Below are 19,503 nucleotides of genomic sequence, written 5' to 3'. Positions count from 1 at the left end.
ACTCAATCTTACCTGCCAAAGCATCGGGCTCCAGACCCGTTTCGTTGTCTATACCGCATATAACGAAGTAATGTGCGAAGCGGCAGGGCGCTGACCCAGAGCCGCTCATAGTCGCGCTCATCTCGGCTCGAGCTGATCCGCTTTGTCCGCGTCTGTTATACAGACCCGACCAGCTCCATATCCAGCGTCCTCAGGCAAATGAAATCAACCAAAGCGCCGTTTTAATGAAAGCTAATGGCTTAAATTTTGGGCGGTGAGCTTCGGAAAGCAGTCTATGTAGGTGTAATTTGTTTTGAAGAGCGTTTGTTGCTGTGGCTGTGAGTTGTAGCTGCACTGACGCAGGGCTTCAGCTGATCACGTTCAGCCAATCCAGACTCCAAGGTTTCGCCTCAAGTATTTGTTTGAGATGAAGCATGCAGTGATGAAAGCCGTGTCTTTTAAATCTTATGATTCACCTGCAAAAAATAAATAAATAAGCAAAGATTTTTCATACGAATAACAAATAAGTACAAATATTAAAAAGTGCAAAAATATACAATAGACTATTAGCTGCCTTGTTTCCAGTCAATTTCTGTTTTGTTTCACAATAATTACAATAAATATGTTTTGTAAATAAGTCAAATGTTTTCAGCCTATATTTAAAACGTGTTTTAAATTTGTCAGGCAGAACATAGCTGTTACACAATATTACCATTTACACATACTAGACATTCATTTTCTACTAGTATCTGTTATTGATTATTTGATTATGATTTTTACAGTGATATATCACGCTTTTAATATCCTTACTAAGTTGACATAAATCTGCTATGTATTATAAAAAATATTTGCAATATAATGTTATCCACGTATAAGCCATGGTTTACAAAGGTAGTTTGTATCGCCCTCTGTTGGTTACATGTATTTCTAGTGCCTTTGTATTTGTGTGCTAAATGATCTATTATAGTAATAATCTATTGGGCATCACCCAACTAATCAAAATGATAATAAATGGAATAAAATAAAAACACCATATAAACTCCATCACTAACACAATATATATATATATATATATATATATATATATATATATATATATATATATATATATATATATACATACACATACAGACAATAAATTCAGGAATGGACTCAATAATCACCCTTTTGTAGGTTTCCCTCATTGTCCGAACAAATTTGGAGTGTTATAGATTAAAATAGCCTATAATTAACTAAAATAATAATTAAATTGAATTATTTCAGAATTCAACAAAAGTTTTAAGTAATGAATGTTCTTCATGGAGCCCTCTCTTTTTAATCAATGAATGTACATGACTTTTCTAGTCATTCATGTAAGGATTTAAAGATGTTTTTTCTTATTTTATTAATGCAATTTTTTATTAAATTATTAAAAAATTTAAAAAAATTATTAGGTTGTACTAATAATTATATTATGTGGTAACAGAAAATGGTGGTAACAAAGAAAAACTGTGGTAACAATAAATGTTGGCAGAAATAGTTACCATGGTGGTATTTATTTTTTTTTTTTTCTTCTTCTTTTTTACCTTGGTGGTATTTCACCTGTACAAACTTTGGATTATGACGTCGCTGTTGTGGGAGGGGCTTCATGGTCATGGTGGGGTCCGAAAGTTTATTGTTACTGCGCTAAAATGAATAATGCTGAGTTCACACTTCAATGCAAAGTGCCAGCCATCCCCCAGCTTTAGCTGAGTCCAGTCCACAGTGAAAGCGTTTGTCCATGCACCTTCACGAGCGCAGAAACAAGATCTGTGTGAAGTGACGCATGTGTAAACCACACCCTGAACACAAAGGACAAGCCAAGCGCTGCTACACGCCCAACAGAGACTCAAACACCTGACGCTTCATCTGCACCAGTCCCGATGGCGGAGGAGGCAGACTTCATGCGCTCCGTGTTGCCGGTTCACGGCGCTTTTCTCTCGTCGGAGGACTCTTCTTTAGCTTTACCGCAGGAGGACAAACTCGCTCTCGCGGACACACACCGGCTGAACCGACTACAGCAACAAGTGCAGCTCACTCTCTCACGAAAAAGAAACAAACCAAAACCGCCAGGTACGTGGAATGAAACTGCATGAAATAAAAGCAAATATGTCAAAAGAAGCAGTGTTTTGGTTTGGAAAAGAATACAGGTGTATACATTTTTACATTTTTGGAAAAAAATACGAGATGTCAGTCAAATATTAATGGTCAGCTTTCAATGGTCCTTTGTTCTTAACTCTATCCTTTGGTTATTTTATTTTATATTTTATTTCTGTGTAAAATTATATTTATTCATTCCTTTATTTTCTTTTATATTCTTTACAAAAATTACTTTGGTTCTACCATGGTATCAGTGTGATATCAAAGGGATTTTGATGTATACCACCATGGTACTGACTGATTATATGACTTGTATTCTTGTAATATTTAGGCTACATAGTACTTCAAGGAACTTCAAATAATAGCTTAAGTTCAAATACAGCTATAACAATATATATGTATATTTATAGGTATAAATAAAAAATATATATTAATATAATGTAATAACTATGTAATAATATAATAACTGTAATAATATTGCAAATAAACACATTTGGTTCCGTTTTGTTAATTGAGAAAGGTGAACACTACCTTAGTTTGTCATAACTCACTCATTCAGACGTGTTTAGTAGGACTGGTAAGTGATCATGAGGAATATGTTTTAAATTGTGTTGTATTGTATGCAGTCCAATTGTGTGTGTTTTGGGCGTTGCAGAGTCATCTCTCTCAAACAGTCTGTCCAGCTGTCATATTTCAAGTAGTTCATTGTTTGGAAGTCTGCATCTGAAGGTAAGGACAATTCCAGCGGGATAAATGTGTTTTTATAGGGATTGTTCACCCAAAAATAAAAATGCTGTTACCATACAATGAAAGTGAATGGTAACAGAGCTTTCCAGTTCCAAAAAATGACAAAAACCACCTTAAAAGTAGCAACAAAAAAAATATTGCATGATTTATGATTTATCGTATGAATCTACATCTTCTGAAACTGTTTGATGAGTTCGTGTCAGAAATGGACCAAAGTATACGTTTATTTCCATACCTTTTTGGGTGAACTAATCCGTTAATATCACTAACTTGATTCACTTGAGATAATGACATGCACTATACTTTGCAGCGGACATTCACCATCAATCATGAAGCCACAAGGTTTTCACGGATGGCTGACCGATCTCAGCGGTCAAGTACAGAGCCACTTCGAATTCACAGAGGCTATGGAAGGCCGCCTTTATGCTGGGGGTCCAGTTCTCTCACTCTCCCCTTGGCCCCTACGGTCAACCGTTTCCATATGAACAAACAAACTTTACGTTATGCCCACTCTGAGGTTCTGCGAAACCCGAAGTTCGCAGGCCTGTCGGCTGTCACACAGCTCCCCAGTAAACCTGTATATGAGAACAATGACATAGATGATACAGATAACGTGTTTTTACCAAACACCCCACACAATGCTTCTGCAGAGAGAAACAGGATGGAGTTAGAGAAGCACACCCTTCAGAGGACACTCTGCAAGCTGAGAGAGGGGGGTTTTGGTGCTCAAGAACAATCAGAGAACGTGTCCTGGCAGAGCCGCATACGGAAGCCGAGCCTGGAGTTTGTTGCAGGAAGACGACCCTCCCAGCCTGGCTCACTGATCAGCATGGAGGAGCACTCAGGGAGTTTGAGGAGGATAGAAAAGCTGGAGGTCAAACAACATGCAATGACAGCGTCGGCAAAGTAAGTCAGTAGTTTATCAATTTTACCTGTTTAATCACAGTTAAATACCAATATTGTTTGAGAGTGTTATTTTGAGCATTTTTTGTTATTTTAATATGTGACCCTGGAGCACAAAACCAGTCTTAAGTCACTGGGGTATATTTGTAGCAATAGCCAAAAAATACATTGTATGGGTCAAAATGATAGATTTTTCTTTTATGCCAAAAATCATTAGGATATTAAGTAAAGATCATGTTCCATGAAGATATTTTGTCAATTTCTTACCATAAATATATCAAAACTTAATTTTTGATTAGTAATGAGTCTATTTTAGTCATATTTTACCTGGCACTTTGTAGTCTTAAAGTATTAATTATTAATACACATTTTATATATATATATATATATATATATAAATATATATATATATATATATATATATATATATATATATATATATCAGTGTAAATAAACTTATTGTATTACATTTTATAATTATATAAATGTAATATAATATAAAATTTAAATAAAACTTTGTTAAATTTAATAATACATTAAATTAGCATTGTAATATACATAAAACTGGCGTGATGGTTTTATATAGATATAGATATAGATATAATAGTGCTGTCAATTGATTAAAAAAATTAACTAATTAATCACACATTTTTCTGAAATTAATCGCGATTAAACCCACCTAACATTAAAGTTTTTAAATATACATTTATATTGCAATCATTTCACATTCAAATTAATGTGCAAACAACATAAAGACAATATATTTTTTAATATTTGTTTAATGGAATCTTTTTTTTTTTATGACTGAAGGCCAGTATCACTGATACCAATACTGATTTCTCAATAAAATTGCCCCCCCCAATATTTACCTATTGACTATAGCCATTCAACATTACAGTATAATTGTGCGATATCAATTTGAACATTTATTAGACTTTTAAAAAATAACTTCTAATTTAAGTGAACTTAAAACAATCTTCACATAAACCCATTATAATAAATGCCATATTTACCTGTGCCCTTTAGCAGAAATATACAGATCCTTAAAGCTATAAAAGTTATTTTTTTCTTTGTTATTTGATTAATAGACATCACAGCAGCTGGGTTATTAGGTTGTTTTTGCCTGTTATTTCTTCAAGAGCTGCCGCTGCTGAATGTGACGCGGATCTGACACGCATCATACTCAACTCTTTTTACCCTTTCTGACACACTTCAGGTCATACAGTCTCTATTAATGAGCTGGCACGTTGAATCGGGTGTGTTAGATGAGTGAGACAGTGCTCCAGGACAGTTTTGAAAACCATTTCAGAGATATGTTCTTAAATGTTACTCATATAAAATTAGTGCTGTCAAATGATTAATCGCATCCAAAATAAGTTTTTGTGTACATAATATATGTGTGTGTTCAGTGTTTATTTATTATGTATATATAAATACACACACATACAGTATATATTTAAAAAATATTTACATGTATATACATTTATATATATTATATTTTATATTATATATAAACATATTTTATATATAAACATAACATATTTTTCTTAAATATATACATGCATGTGTTAATAAATATACACAGTACACACTCATATATTATGTAAACAAAAACTTTTATTTTGGATGCGATTAATCATTTGACAGCACTATATAAAATATATTACATGCACGCACAGTTTTAAGGAAGCTATAATGGCCTTTTTGGTAACATCATGACTTAACTGACCACGACATTGCATGCACGTAGTTTATATACACATACAGTCCCCTCCATAAATATTGGAACAGTAAAGCCAAAATTGCTCTGTTGGCTGTGGAGTCAAGACATTTGCAAATATGATTAAAAGATGAATATGAGACAAAACTACAGAATGTCACATTTTATTATTAGCCATTTCAACACATACATGTTTTACCAAATAAAAAGAACAGCACTTTTAGAGTTCATCCCACTCATTGATGTGAGCATAAGTATTGGGACAGTTGAACATAAGGCAGATATAAAAGATTAAAAGCTATTATTTAGTTGCAGATCCCTTGCGCACAATCACAGCAGTGAGTCTGTGACCCATAGACATCACCAGACTCTTGGTCTCATCCTTTGAAATACTTTTCCCAGCCTTTAATGCAGCCAATCCCAATTGTTGCTTGTTTTGGGGAGTTTCTGTCTTTACTCTCCTCTTCAGCTGGTGAAATTCATGTTCAATCGGATTTAAATCTGGAGATTGACTTGGGCAATCTAAGACTTTCCATTTCTTTGCCCTTATAAATTCATTGACTGAACTGGCAGGGTGTTTTGGGTCATTGTACTCCTGACGCAATATGAAGCACTTCCCAATGAATCTGGTGGCATTTTCTTGAATATTGGTAGGCAAGATGGTTTTGTACCCTTCCAAATTCATTCTGCTGCTGTCATCATACATTAAGTCATCAGTAAAGTTGAGAGGGCCTGTTCCAGAGGCAGCCATGCATGCCCATGCCATGACACCACCTCCACCATGCTTTACAGATGAGGATGTATGCTTGGGATCATTTGCAGTTCCCGTTTTTTCTCCACATTGCTTTCCCATCACTTAGAGAAAGGTTCATCTTTGTCTCATCGGTCCAAAAACACAGTTCCAAAACTCTTCTGGCTCACCTTTGTGCTTTTTTGCAAACTCTAATCTTGCCTTTCTACTTTTGGTGCTGGTCAGAGGTTTGCATCTTGCTGTGTAGCATCTGTAATTCTGTGTCAAAGTCTCCTGAGGACAGTAGATTGTCAGAGCATCACCCCAGCTTTCTGGACGTTGTTGGTGATTTTACAGACACGTCTTTTAGGGTTCATTTTCACAGCTTTTATGATTTGACTGTCATCAACTACTGTTGTTTTCTCAGCCGATCAGGTCGTTGTTGGTTGCTGGTGTCGCTGGTGGTTTCCAAACTCTTGATTTCTCCATGCCCTTTTAGCATCCAAATTGCTTGCTTTTCTCTCAAAGTCAGCTCCCTCATCTTCATCCTGGTTTGTGTGTGTCATCATCGAATGCAGGATTCAGAATACAGAAGTAATGGATATAACTGATACGACACATTCCCTGCATGTGCAACAGGACACAGCTGATCACTTAGAAAGACCTGTGAGGGAACTGTTCCAATACTTATGCTCACATCAGATAGAGAAAAAATGCAGTTTATAAACATTGTACCCACAATTTAAGAAAAAAACCAACAATATATAGGTCTGGTCATGGTGAATGCATTGATTATATTATACATTAAAAATGTGCAGATTAATAATGTAGGTATATATAATTAAATTACTTATTATAATTAATAAATAAATCATAGATAAATACATATAACTTGTCATTTTTAGATGGAATGAACTATGCTGTATTTCTATTGTATGTCTGTGTGTTAAAGGAAGGGCAGACAAGCTGAACTAGAGATGACACTAAAAGAGGCTGTAAATCTGCTTGCACAAGATAACATGGAAGTACAAATCACCGCAGCTAACTTTATACAGAACCAGTGCTTTAACAGTCCAGATGCCAAGAAAAAGGTAAGTGATACTTTACTCTAAAATGACATATGCTTGTATGATCCACCCAAAAATTATCATATGTCTCACACAGTCTTCACAGTCTAGCCTCAATGGTTGCGCTGATAAACACCTCAGGCAAAACGAAACGATGAGTCATAGTACGACATGGAAAGGTGGCACTCACTTAATTTAAGTGAAAAATGGGTGTGGAAGAAAGTAAGAGGAAAGTATTTAGTGTGGTTTACATGTTTACAGTGCAGTCAGACAGTAAGTGATTAGGACGACAACATTTGGCAACAGTGTTTCATTGACTTTCGGGTTACGTTTCTGCTGTTCATTTTAGTTCTTAAACTTCGCAAAAAACAAAAATCATTCAAAGCACAATTCATATTAAAAAGAGGTGGGGTGGTCTAGTGGTTTAAGATACGAGCTTGGCAATTCTTGAACTATCAACACTGAATCCTTGAGCAAAGGCATTTGAACATAGAAAGCTCCAAGGAAATTTCCTGCGTTTACTTTGAACCCAAGAGTAGCCAACATTAAAACTGTGTCTGATTAAATAATATAATAATATATCTGAATAAATATATTTTTAATTATTAGTGTGTTAAAGTTATATGACAGCAAAGGTATCTAAATATATAATAAAAAGAGGGGAAATCAGCATGCACGATATAATATCCAATATCATGCAATTACAAATTAATGAAATCTCATTTGTCAATAAACAGAGCTATACGTACATTAGCCAAAAAAAAAAAAAAGGTTTTTAGGGAGGCACAGTGTTACAATTTATGAAACCTGACATATATAATTTGATTTCCTTTTCTTTTATGAAACTAGTTATATGTACTACTGTATGTAGATGAACTGTAATGTTAATAATCACAAAGCTACCTCTCTAGTCCACCCATATCATTTGTTAAAACTAACCTGCAATTTATTCTGAATGATCGTGGTTGTGACATTACAATTGTTAGCACATGCACACACGGCCTCCCATGCTTACATAACAACAGTGATTCAGTGCTCGGCCACCTTGCCAGTCCTTATGAAAGACGCTGTGAACTGGTATGCAGAGGTTAACCAAACATAAAAGGCCAATTACATACACTATCGTTCAAAAGGTTTGGGTCAGTAAGATTTTTCAAAGTATTTTTTTCATCAGCTAGGATAGATTATTCAAATGTGACAGTATATACATTTAAATGCCACAAAATAGTTATATTTTATTTAGATTTAGATCTCTATTTAAACTTTATATTCATTAAAGAGTAATATGCACTGCAAAGAACTTCATTTGGACAACTTTAAAGGCAATTTTCTCAATATTTAGATTTTTTTGCATCCACAGGTTCCAGATTTTCAAATAGTTGTATCTCAGCCAAATATTGTCCAATCCTAACAAACCATACAACAATGGAAAACTTATTTATTCAGCTTTCAGACTTCATACTGGTTTTGTGGTCCATGGTCACAAATATGTTTCCATAAAAACAAGTGTTTTCAACATTGTTCATTGTCACATAATTCTTCAGAAATCAGTTCTAATATGCTAATTTGGTCAAGAAACACTTCTTCTTATTATTTTTAAAGGATCAATGGCTGCTAAATTGAAGAAATAAATTACATATTAATTAGTGCTGTCAAACATTAATCACGATTAATCGCATCCAAAATTAAAGTTTTTGTTTACATGATATATGTGTGTGTACTGTGTATATTTATTATGTATAAATAAATACACACACACATACAGCATATTGTCACGGACGCCAGTCAAGCTGCACTTCATTTCCCAGCATCCCTCTTGCCACTCACCTGCGCTCCGTCTTAAATCACTCACACCTGACCTCTGTCAGGGAATCCTCCTCACCTGTTGCTGCCAATCATGCTCCCTATAAGACAACACTCCATTCATACGCTCATTGTCTAGTCTCGAGGTTGCAAGCTCTTCGTCTGTCTCGTCACTTGCCTGTTGGATCCCTGTGGCTCCGTGGATGTCTTCCTCCAGTTGATTCTCCTAAAAGGGAAAAACAAGGACTGTTACTTCCTCAGTTTATTGAGCTTCATTGAACTCTGAGTTATTACACTTACCTTTTGACGTTGCCTTCAGTTTGTTTAATAAAGAAGCTCTTAATATGCTCACCCTCATGTGCCTCTCCATCCAATGTGTGACACATATATTTTGAAAATATATACATGTATTTACATGTGTATATTTATATTCATATTTATATTATAAATATATTTAATATATAAACATAACATATTTTTCTTAAATACATGCATGTGCGTGTATTTATATATACATAATAGACAGTACACAGACATATATCATGTAAACAAAAACTTTTGGATGTTATTAATTGCGATTAATAGTTTGACAGCACTAATTAAAATGTATTAAAACAGAGTTATTGTAATAATGATTCATAATATTACAGTTTTTACTGTATTTTTGATCAAACACATGCAGCTTTCGTGAGCATAAAAGATTTCATTCAAAAACATAAAAAAATCCTAGTGACCACAAACATTTAAACACTATTATATTAAGGTAAAGGTAAAGTAGCAAAAACAGGCTGTTTAATTCTAAAGGTCAGAGAGAAAAAAAATTGGTCCAAGACCATTGTGGAATACAAAATTGTAGAATTTGTTTAAAACTATTTAAATTGAGGTTTCTTTTTTTGCGTGTTCCATCTGTTCAGGTACTTTATCTTCAAGGCATCCCAAAGCTGCTGGGGATCATGCAGTGTGAGAGCGAGGAGCTCCAACAGGCTGCTGTCAGCGCACTCCGAAATATTGTTTTCGAAAACAATGAGAACAAAATGGAAGTCAAAGACTGTGAGGGGCTTCCAGTGATCCTGAGACTGCTCAAAAAGAACCGGGACATCGAGACCCGAAGGCAGCTCACTGGTAAAGGATCCATTAGAGTATTTAAGCTTTGCGCCATATATATTTCATTACGCAATCAAACTTGGCTCCACTTTAGATGATCCAGCTAAAACTCACGCCATAAGAAAACATCCAGCTCTTGAACGTCTGACCTCTATCCTCCCACTAATCTTGCACATGTTATTCTCTCTCCAGGGCTGCTGTGGAATCTGTCTTCTCATGACCTCTTGAAAGAGCAACTCGCTAGAGATGCGGCCCAACCTCTCACAGATAGTGTGCTGGTGCCCTGCTCAGGCATTTCTGAAGGGGAAGACCCCAAGTTGGAGCTCCTTGCTGACCCTGACATTTTCTACAACGCTACTGGCTGCTTGAGGTCTTACCAACTTAAAGAGAAAATACAACAGGTTTTAAATGAAGCAGATTTGACAAGCCAGGCCATTCTTAGTGCTACAACTTCCAAAGTTATACATATACATTATTCTAATATACACTACTGTTCAAACATTTGGGGACAGCAAGATTTTGTTTTTTGAAAGAAATTAATACTTGTATTCAGTAAGGCAACATTAAACACAGTTATAATATTACAAAAGATTTCTAAAAGATCACCAAATCAGCATATCAGAATGATTTGTGACCCTGGACCACAAAACCAGTCATAAGGGCCAATTTTGTGAAATTGAAATTTATACATCATCTGAAAGCTGAATAAATAAGCTTTTGTTAAGATAGGACAGTATTTGGCTGAGATACAACTATTTGAAAATCTGGAATCTGTGGATGCAAAAAAATCTAAATATTGAGAAAATCGTCTTTGAAGTTGTCCAAATTAAGTCCTTAGCAATGCATATTACTAATCAAAAATTAAGTTTTGATATATTTACGGTAGGAAATTTGCAAAATATCTTCAAGGAACATGATCTTTACCTAATATTCTAAGAATGTTTGGCATAAAAGAAAAATTGATAATTTTGACCCATACAATGTATTGTTGGCTATTGCTACAAATATATCCGTGCTACTTATCACTGGTTTTGTGGTACAGGGGGCACTTTTCTGAAGGATCACATGACACTGAAGACTGGTGTAATGTCATCATAGGACAATTAAAACAGAACATAAGTTATTTTCAATTATAATCATATTTACTGTTTTTCTGTATTTTTTATTTTAAAACATTTGGTGATACTTTGTTGGCATAACGGAGCAGACATCTTTATATTGACTTATTTATTTAGAATGTTGCACTTTCCATTGCATTTCTACATAAAAGGTGTTATTAAATAATACTTTTTTGTTTGTTTGTTTGTTTTTTAGAAATTTGAGTTCAGCTGGTCCAGATGGACGTAAAGCCATGCGAGACTGTGAGGGTCTCGTTGAGTGCATCATCTATTATATCCGTGGCAGCATTGCAGACTACAAACCTGATGATAAGGTAAAGAGCTACTCACATTAAATCCCCATCTTTATCAACAGCAACAGTAAGTCTTTCATTTGTGTCTATATAATAATTAAAGGAGTCATATCACAAGGTATCAAATTTTCCTTGATCTTAGATAAAAGATAAAAGACCTTGATGTTCCTGTTCTATGCAAATGTTTAGATTTCATAACACAAAATGTCCTCCCCATTGGGGAAATAATAAAAATATTCAAACTAAAATCATTCTAAAATAAATCATTCTGAATGCTCGCAACTTTGTGACACAGATGAATGCACAAACGTGACCGTCCAAATTTACGTCAACGTTACCTATTGGGTGATAAGAAACTATGCCTCTCAGCCTCCTTGTGGTAGTAAGGAGAAAGCCAGATATTATGTTTTGCGTAATATTATATTGTCAAATATAATCCGGAGTGGTTATTCCAACTGGTGAACAATTTATAATCATTTAATTATTAATTCTTACTTTCCAGGCCACAGAAAACTGTGTGTGCGTCCTGCACAATCTTTCTTATCGATTTGATTGTGAGTTGCCTCGTGTGGATTCCCCAGTGGTACAACAGCCCAAACAAAATCACTTTACAGAAACTAGCAACCCTGGCTGTTTCCTCCTCAACAGTACCAAAAACTCTGAGGAGGTTAGTGTCACACTGTAGACTAGATGAAGAGTTTGTTGAATTGTATTTACCCTCAGGCCAACTCAGAGGTAGATGAGTTTGTTTCTTCATCAGAACAGATTTGGAGAAGTTTAGCAATGCATCACCAATGGATTTGGAGAAATTCAACATTAATTGTTCACCAATGGATCCTCTGTAATGAATAGATGCCGTAAGAATGAGAGTCCAAACAGTTCATAAGAAAAACATTACAATAATAATTCACACTACTCCAGTCCATCAATAAGGGTCTCATGAAGTGAAATCTGCTTGTTTGAAAGAATCAAATCCATCATTTTTTGAGTCCATAATCCATAATAACACTTCCTCCAGTGAAAGCGTCCATCTTATCTGTTGTGCAAAATACATACATATGTCTAAGACTGTTTTAGCTTATAAATGTGCTTGATCTGTGCATATTTCTCTCCTGATTAAGACGAGATGACTATAAAACATTATGGATAGAGGACTTTTAGCTGGAAGGAACGGTAAAAACATCTTAATGATGGATTTGTTTGTCACAATCAAGCAGCTTTACGCTTCACAAGTAATTTATCAATGGACTGAAGTCGGGTGAATTACTTGTGGATTTGTGATGTCTTTATCAGTTGTTTTTACTCACATTTTGACGGCACCCATTCACTGGAATGGATCCATTGATGAGTAAGTTATGTAATGCTAAATTTCTACAAATCTGTACCAATGACGAAACAAACTCATCTTGGATGACAGTGAATGAATTTTAAGCAATTTTTCATTTTTGGGTGAACTATTCCTTTGAAGTCTTTTGAAATATATTGTCTTTCAAATTCAAACTAAAATGATTGATGTAATGAAAATGTGTGACTGACCAAAATTTCTAATGCAAATGTAGTGGCGTCAAACACAAATTGATCTCGTATGTGGCATCATATGTTGTGAATCACCTCAGGCTCAGGAAGCGGATGAAGACTATCCCTTACTCGAGGAGAACGGCAGCCCTCAGGGTGTTGAGTGGCTCTGGAGTGCCATCACCATCCGCATGTATCTCTCTCTCATTGCTGTCAGCACAAACCAGCACACAAAGGAGGCATCCATTGGAGCGCTGCAGAACCTCACAGCTTGCTCTGGAGAGGTATGATCTAGAAATGAATCTCAATGAAATAACTATAAGCAGCACTGACTTCAAATCACATTCAGGCTTATATTAATGTCTTTTATCTCCATTAGACATCCCAAGCCATCGCACACTTCATTGTGCAAAAAGAGGGAGGCCTATCTCAGGTGAAGAAGATGCTGCAAGAAGGAAAGAAGGAAGAGCTCAGAATATCTGTGTCACTGCTTAAAAACATCTCTCGTTACCGAGAACTGCATGCAGATATTGGTGAGCTGCCGTTATATAACAATATGCACAGTAACAGCACATGGCTGTGTCAGGCATAAGGGTGAATAAACAAATAGTTTATGAACATCTCTACAGTTAAACAGGTGTTACCGGAGCTGGTTGCCATCCTGCCAAACTCTGACCAAAGCGTTGAGCAGCCTATAGAGGTCACTGTGACGATCTGTCACATTCTCATCAATCTGAGCCACGCATCTGTATCAAACACCTGTGCCATCATAAACCAAGGAGTGTTACCCAAGATCATCAGCATCAGCACTAAAGACAACGGGTACGGTTTCATTTTCAAGAAAACCAGACTTTCAGAAATGAGATGTATAATAAAACTCACAATAAAAGTCATTTACTGTATGTGACTTATTTAATTCATAGTTTTAATTCTCAACTAAATCTAGGTTTGGTCCCACACGTGCGGGCCAGGCGGCTTGTATTTTCCTTCATACCCTATGGAGGCATTCAGAGCTGCATAGCAGTTTCAAAAAGGTGAAATGTTTGCATCCTACAGTAATGAAGTAATAAAGGGTTATTACTTACTATTAATAACAAATAAATAAACAAGCAGTACATTTTAATCAATAGTCAAAGAAGAAGCTCAGTTAAGGGCAGCTACTCAATATATTAACAATGTTTAGAATGAAGAAATTAATACAGTTAACTACTGGAAGGCATGACAAAATTAATGAACAAAATGTAGTAGTTAGTGTACATGTACATCGATTTGTGGCACTAATGCAGTGAAGCAAATTTGTGTCATTTCACATCATTTTCTCATCTCATTATTCTGCTTCACCTTGTCCTCATCATTTATGCCTCACTCCCTCTCTCTCACATCTATAAAAAAAAGGCCAACAGTTATGTGAGAAATGGACAGAAAGATGCAAAGAGTTACTAATGTTAGAAAACATGTAAACACAATATTTTTAATTGATATATTTTTAAAAACGTATATGTATATGTACAGTGGTGTGAAAAAGTGTTGGCCCCCTTCCTGATTTTTTATTTTATTGCATGTTTGTCACGCTTTAATGTTTCATTTACATTTATGCATTTAGCAGACGCTTTTATCCAAAGCGACTTACATTGCATTCAAGTTACAGTTTCTACATTTTTATCAGCTCTTGCTTTCCCTGGGAATCGAACCCATGACCTTGGCGTTGCTAGTGCCATGCTCTACTATTTGAGCTACAGGAGAGCTTCAGGAGAGTTTCAGATCATCAAACAAATTAAATATTAATCAAAGATAACACAAGTAAACATAACATGCAGTTTTTTAATGAAGGGTTTTTTTTATGAAGGGAAAACAAAATCCAAACCCACATGGCCCTGTGTGAAAAAGTGTTTGAATTACAACAATTCTGCCAAGATGAGTGGGCCAAAATTCCTCCACAGAGCTGTAACAGACTCATTGCAAGTTATCACAAACGCTTGATTGCAGTTGTTACTGCTAAGGGTGGCCCAACCAGTTATTAGGTTTAGGGGGCAAGCACTTTTTCCCACAGGGTCATGTCGGTTTGGATTTTGTTTTCCCTTCATAATAAAAAACTATATTCAAAAACTGCATGTTGTGTTTACTTGTGTTATCTTTGATTAATATTTAAATTTGTTTGATGATCTGAAACATTAAAGTGTGACAAACATGAAAAAAAAAAAAAATCAGAAAGGGGGCCAACACTTTTTCACACCACTGTATATGTGTGTGTGTGTGTGTGTGTGTGTGTGTGTAACAAAGCCGACGAGATAAGAGGTGTGTGGATCCATATGCTGAGCTTTTATTAAACAGAGACGTGGTAAAACACAGGCAGGGTCGAAAACTGGCAAACAGGTATATAGAGGGCAAGTCACAAGAGTCCAGTAAACAGGTGTGGGTCTTTGATCGACGAACAGTATCCAGAGGGCTTGACGAGAGGGAAGATCCAAAACAGCAAGACAACGGGTAATTCCAAAAACAGCTACAAATTTCAGAACAGGCAGCGAACAGATGAGATGAGATAACAGGCTACAATCGAGACACGGGTAAACAGACTAAGAAGAAGGCTAGACTAGACTCTGGAATAGGCTCCGTAGCGTTGCTATCACTAGCTTAACGATATGCGCAAACAATACTCAGTGATCTGATATCTATCTTAATAAAATCCAGGAGGGTGGTGGAGCGGAGGTGGAACAGGGGGAGTGACGGAGGGCCAGGTCCATGTAGAAGTGGAGAGACTGGGGACTGAGGCAGAGCCGGCAGGACAGAGGACCAAGGCGGAGCAGAAAACCAGAATGAAACTGACAGAACAGGGAGCCAGTGCGATGCCAGAGGCCAGGACAGGGCCGACAGAGCAGGGGCCCACCAGGGCGGAGCAGATGGAACAGGAGCCCACCAGGGCAGAATGTACGGGACTGGAGCCCACCTGGGCAGAGCAGAAGATCTCCACAGCAGAGCAGAAGACCACCAGACCAGAGCAGAAGACCACCACATCTGAGCAATCGACCACCACGGCGGAGCAGACAGAACAAGAGACCACCACGGCAAAGCAGATGGAGCAGAAGCCCCTGGTAGAGACTGGGACTTAGGGAAAATTGAGACACAAGAAGCAGAGAGAACATGTACAGACTCAAGGACCGAGGCAGTGAACATAGGAAGTCCATCAATATTTTCCCTGGTGGCAACTGAGCGGGCAGACAGTCCTTAAGCAAACTCCCTGATCAAAACTGGACAGGCAGACAATTCAAAATTTAACTCATTAACTGGAACTCATGGGTGACCTCTTTGGCCATAATATGGTGACCAGGGCATACAAGAAATTTGTTTGTGGTCTCTGGGGTCATGACAGGGTTAACAAGGTTTACCGAAAGTTCATTTACAGCTTCCATGGCTGTGACAGACAGGTATGAAGATTCACGAATTGCCCCTATAGGCGCAACACAACGGTCAGGAAGTTCACCAATAACCTCCTTGGTTGTAACTGATGGGACTAATACTTCAAAGGCAGCCTCTTCGCCTGGATCAGGACAGGACAATGGTTCATAATTGGCCTCCATGGCCAGCTCAGGACAGGACGAGAGTTCATAACCAAACCGACAGACCTCGGCTGATTTAGGACAGGACAACAGTTCATAGGCCGTGACATGAGCAAAGGAAGGTTCATTATTGGCCTCCGTGGCCGTGACGGGACAGGCAGCGAGCTCACGGACGGCCTCCATGGCCGTGACAGGATTGGCAGAGAGCTGATAAGTGGATACCACTGACACCTCTGGAGGTCCTGCAGCGGATATCGGCACCCCTATAGATTCTACAGCAGTACCATCAGGAGTTTCAACAAATGCAGAGAGTTCAGCAATGGTACCTTCGACCATGACATGACAGGCATTACTGGGCGCCACCACCATGCAAGGAACTGTAAAGAGTACTGCCGTTTCAGGAGGTTCTGCAGCATCAGCCGCCACCTCTGGAGAAACTGCAGCAGGCGTCACCTCGGGGAACACAGCAGCGAGTGCCACTACCTCAGGAGGTTCTGCAGCATCAGCCACCCCCTCTGGAAACATCATAGTGGGCGCTGCTGTTTTTAGAGTTTGAGTGGTGGTGTATGCAGCCCAAATACACCATAAAGCAATCCTCATTGTGGGAAGCGCTACAGACAGGGGAATTAGTTCAGAGACAGGAGGGCTAGAGTAAGTGGGTTTGGGGATACCAGCTGCACAGACACCAGCGGTGCATCCCTCACATTGGCTACCAGACTGGGATACCGAAGGACTGATCTTGTTAGATCTGGGTGTGACAGACAGGACGTAACGTGACTCTGGATGGTCAGCTATGACGTGACGTGACTCTGGATGATCAGCGGTGACGTGACGTGACTCTGGATAATCGGCGGTGACGTGTCAAGACTCTAGAAGATCAGAGGAGACGCGAAGAAACTCTAGAAGATCAGCAGAGATGCGAAGAGACTAGAAAATCAGTGGAGACGTGACGAGACTCTGGAAGATCCGTTGAGACGTGGCGAGACTCGTGACAATCAGCTGAGACATGACTTGACTCGTGAAGATCAACTAACTTGACTTGACTCATGACGATCAACTGTAACTTAACTTGATTCATGAAGATCAGCAGTGTATTGGCTTGACTCAGGATTGGCAGCTGTGACATAACGTAGCGCTGTTGTGTCCGCCATTTTGCGATCAAGCTCCGCTGTCGCCGCCATTTTGTGAGCGTGCTCTAGTGTGGCCACCGTTACACGTGTGAGTGCGGTGTTGCATTCCTCTGCGACACCCACAGTGAACGCTGAACCAACAGTCTTGCAATATTCATACCTTCAATTGTCCACTTGAAAAGCCACTGGATACTTGCGTGGCCGAGTATTCTGTAACGAAGCCAACGAGATAAGAGGTGTGTGGATCCATATGCTGAGCTTTTATTAAACAGAGACGTGGTCAAACACAGGCTGGGTCGAAAACTGGCAAACAAGTATATAGAGGGCAAGTCGCAAGAGCAGTCCACTAAACAGGTGTGGGTCTTTGATCAACGAACAGTATCCAAAGGGCTTGACGAGAGGGAAGGTCCAAAAACGGGAGCAATAGTCCAGGCAAGGTGCGAACAGAGTCCGAAACTGCAAGACAACGGTTAATTCCAAAAACAGCTACAAACTTCAGGACAGGCAGCGAACAGATGAGGCGAGATAACAGGCTAGAATCGAGACACAGGTAAACAGACTAAGAACAAGGCTAGACTAGACTCTGGAATAGGCTTCGTAGAGTTGCTATCACTAACTTAGCGATATGCGCAAACAATACTCAGTGATCTGAATGAGGAAGTCCATGGCTATTTAAGGTGTGTGATTGGCTGCAGCTGAGTGCGTATAATGAGTGCAATGGATTATGGGAACTGAAGTCCAGTGTAAGTGTAACAGTCTGCAGTGTGAGAGTCAATATGATGGAAGAGCGACCTCTTGTGGTGAATGAACAGATGTTCATAAACCGGATTTGTGACTGTGTGTGTGTGTGTGTGTGTGTGTGTGTATACCTTATATATAATTTAAAAGAAAACATATAATGAACACTTATATGGTGTTTTATGATTGTATTAATTTGCATGACTTTCCCAGGTCTGGAAATAACACTTTTACAATTAGGGTAACTCATATATCTCAGTTCTCAAGACCATTGGAACCCTCGTTCTTCATAGGGATGAGGGAGTGTATTAAATTAAGACATATCTAGATTTTTTGTTGTTTCAGATTATTTTAAAGCATGTTTTGTCTTATTTTAAATCATTTCAAGTCATCCTTTGGCTTCCTTGGAAGTTTGTGGCCTCCTAGTTGAGAACGACTGATCTAGAGTGTTCAATAATTAATTCACATGTTTCCAATTTTGCTTTCACTGCATGTATATTTACTTTTGTCATCTGTTTCTTTAATCTACGGCAGGCTGGTTACAGGAAAACTGACTTCATAAACAACAGGACAGTGAAAGCTGTGAATTCAGTTCGTGATTAATGGGATCCAGAAATCTACTGCAATGAACTAGGCTTTTTAACCTGCTTTTTTAGGAAATATTAAAAAATGGTGCTAATAACATGGCTATGGTGCATGTTTGTATATGTGCTTTGTCTTAATTTAATACTTCATAGTTTTCTGTGTGTTTTAATTAAATGATAATAGTAATGTATGTCAATTTTTATTTACTGCCTTTAGTCTGTTTATGTAGTAAAATCATTTTCATCAACAAAGCTATTTATTGTGTATTTGTTTTTATTTTGCAGTGGGTAAAGCCACTTCCAAGCCTTGTGTAGTAAAACAATGTCTATAAGTTATTTTTTATTATTTTCAAATAAACTACCATATTTCTCCAGTCACTGAGGGGTTAATGTCTGTTTG

The 19,503-nt window shown here is 37.6% G+C and overlaps 2 protein-coding genes across 6 annotated transcripts in view; one reads left to right on the top strand and one right to left on the bottom strand.

Annotated features, from left to right (window-relative positions):
• dennd5b (DENN/MADD domain containing 5B) overlaps positions 1-342 on the bottom strand; it is a 36,508-nt gene extending 36,166 nt beyond the window's left edge. For 2 of the 5 annotated variants that reach the window (XM_079398604.1, XM_079398605.1), the window contains exon 1: positions 13-340. In XM_079398604.1, coding sequence (XP_079254730.1) covers positions 13-121 — 109 coding nt within the window. In that variant the 5' untranslated portion in view covers positions 122-340. Of the gene's footprint in view, positions 1-12 lie in introns of all 5 variants that reach the window. The other 3 variants (XM_079398606.1, XM_079398607.1, XM_079398608.1) reach the window with 3 other exon arrangements.
• A 1,441-nt stretch (positions 343-1,783) lies between these two features.
• On the top strand, positions 1,784-19,480 carry pkp2 (plakophilin 2; the record flags this gene model as incomplete). The annotated part of the gene is given in 14 exon segments (XM_079399507.1): positions 1,784-1,849; positions 1,851-2,070; positions 2,753-2,826; positions 3,155-3,750; positions 7,150-7,288; positions 9,982-10,189; positions 10,364-10,541; positions 11,486-11,603; positions 12,085-12,249; positions 13,199-13,381; positions 13,477-13,630; positions 13,727-13,919; positions 14,044-14,131; positions 19,054-19,480. Coding segments are annotated over 14 exon segments (2,451 nt in total). The 3' UTR covers positions 19,123-19,480.
• Between the last annotated feature and the right edge of the window lie 23 nt (positions 19,481-19,503).

The sequence above is a fragment of the Barbus barbus genome (assembly GCF_936440315.1).
Source record: "Barbus barbus genome assembly, chromosome: 39".
Classification (NCBI taxonomy): domain Eukaryota; kingdom Metazoa; phylum Chordata; class Actinopteri; order Cypriniformes; family Cyprinidae; genus Barbus; species Barbus barbus.
Note: the sequence above shows the minus strand (reverse complement) of the source record. Positions and strands in the feature narration are given on the sequence as shown.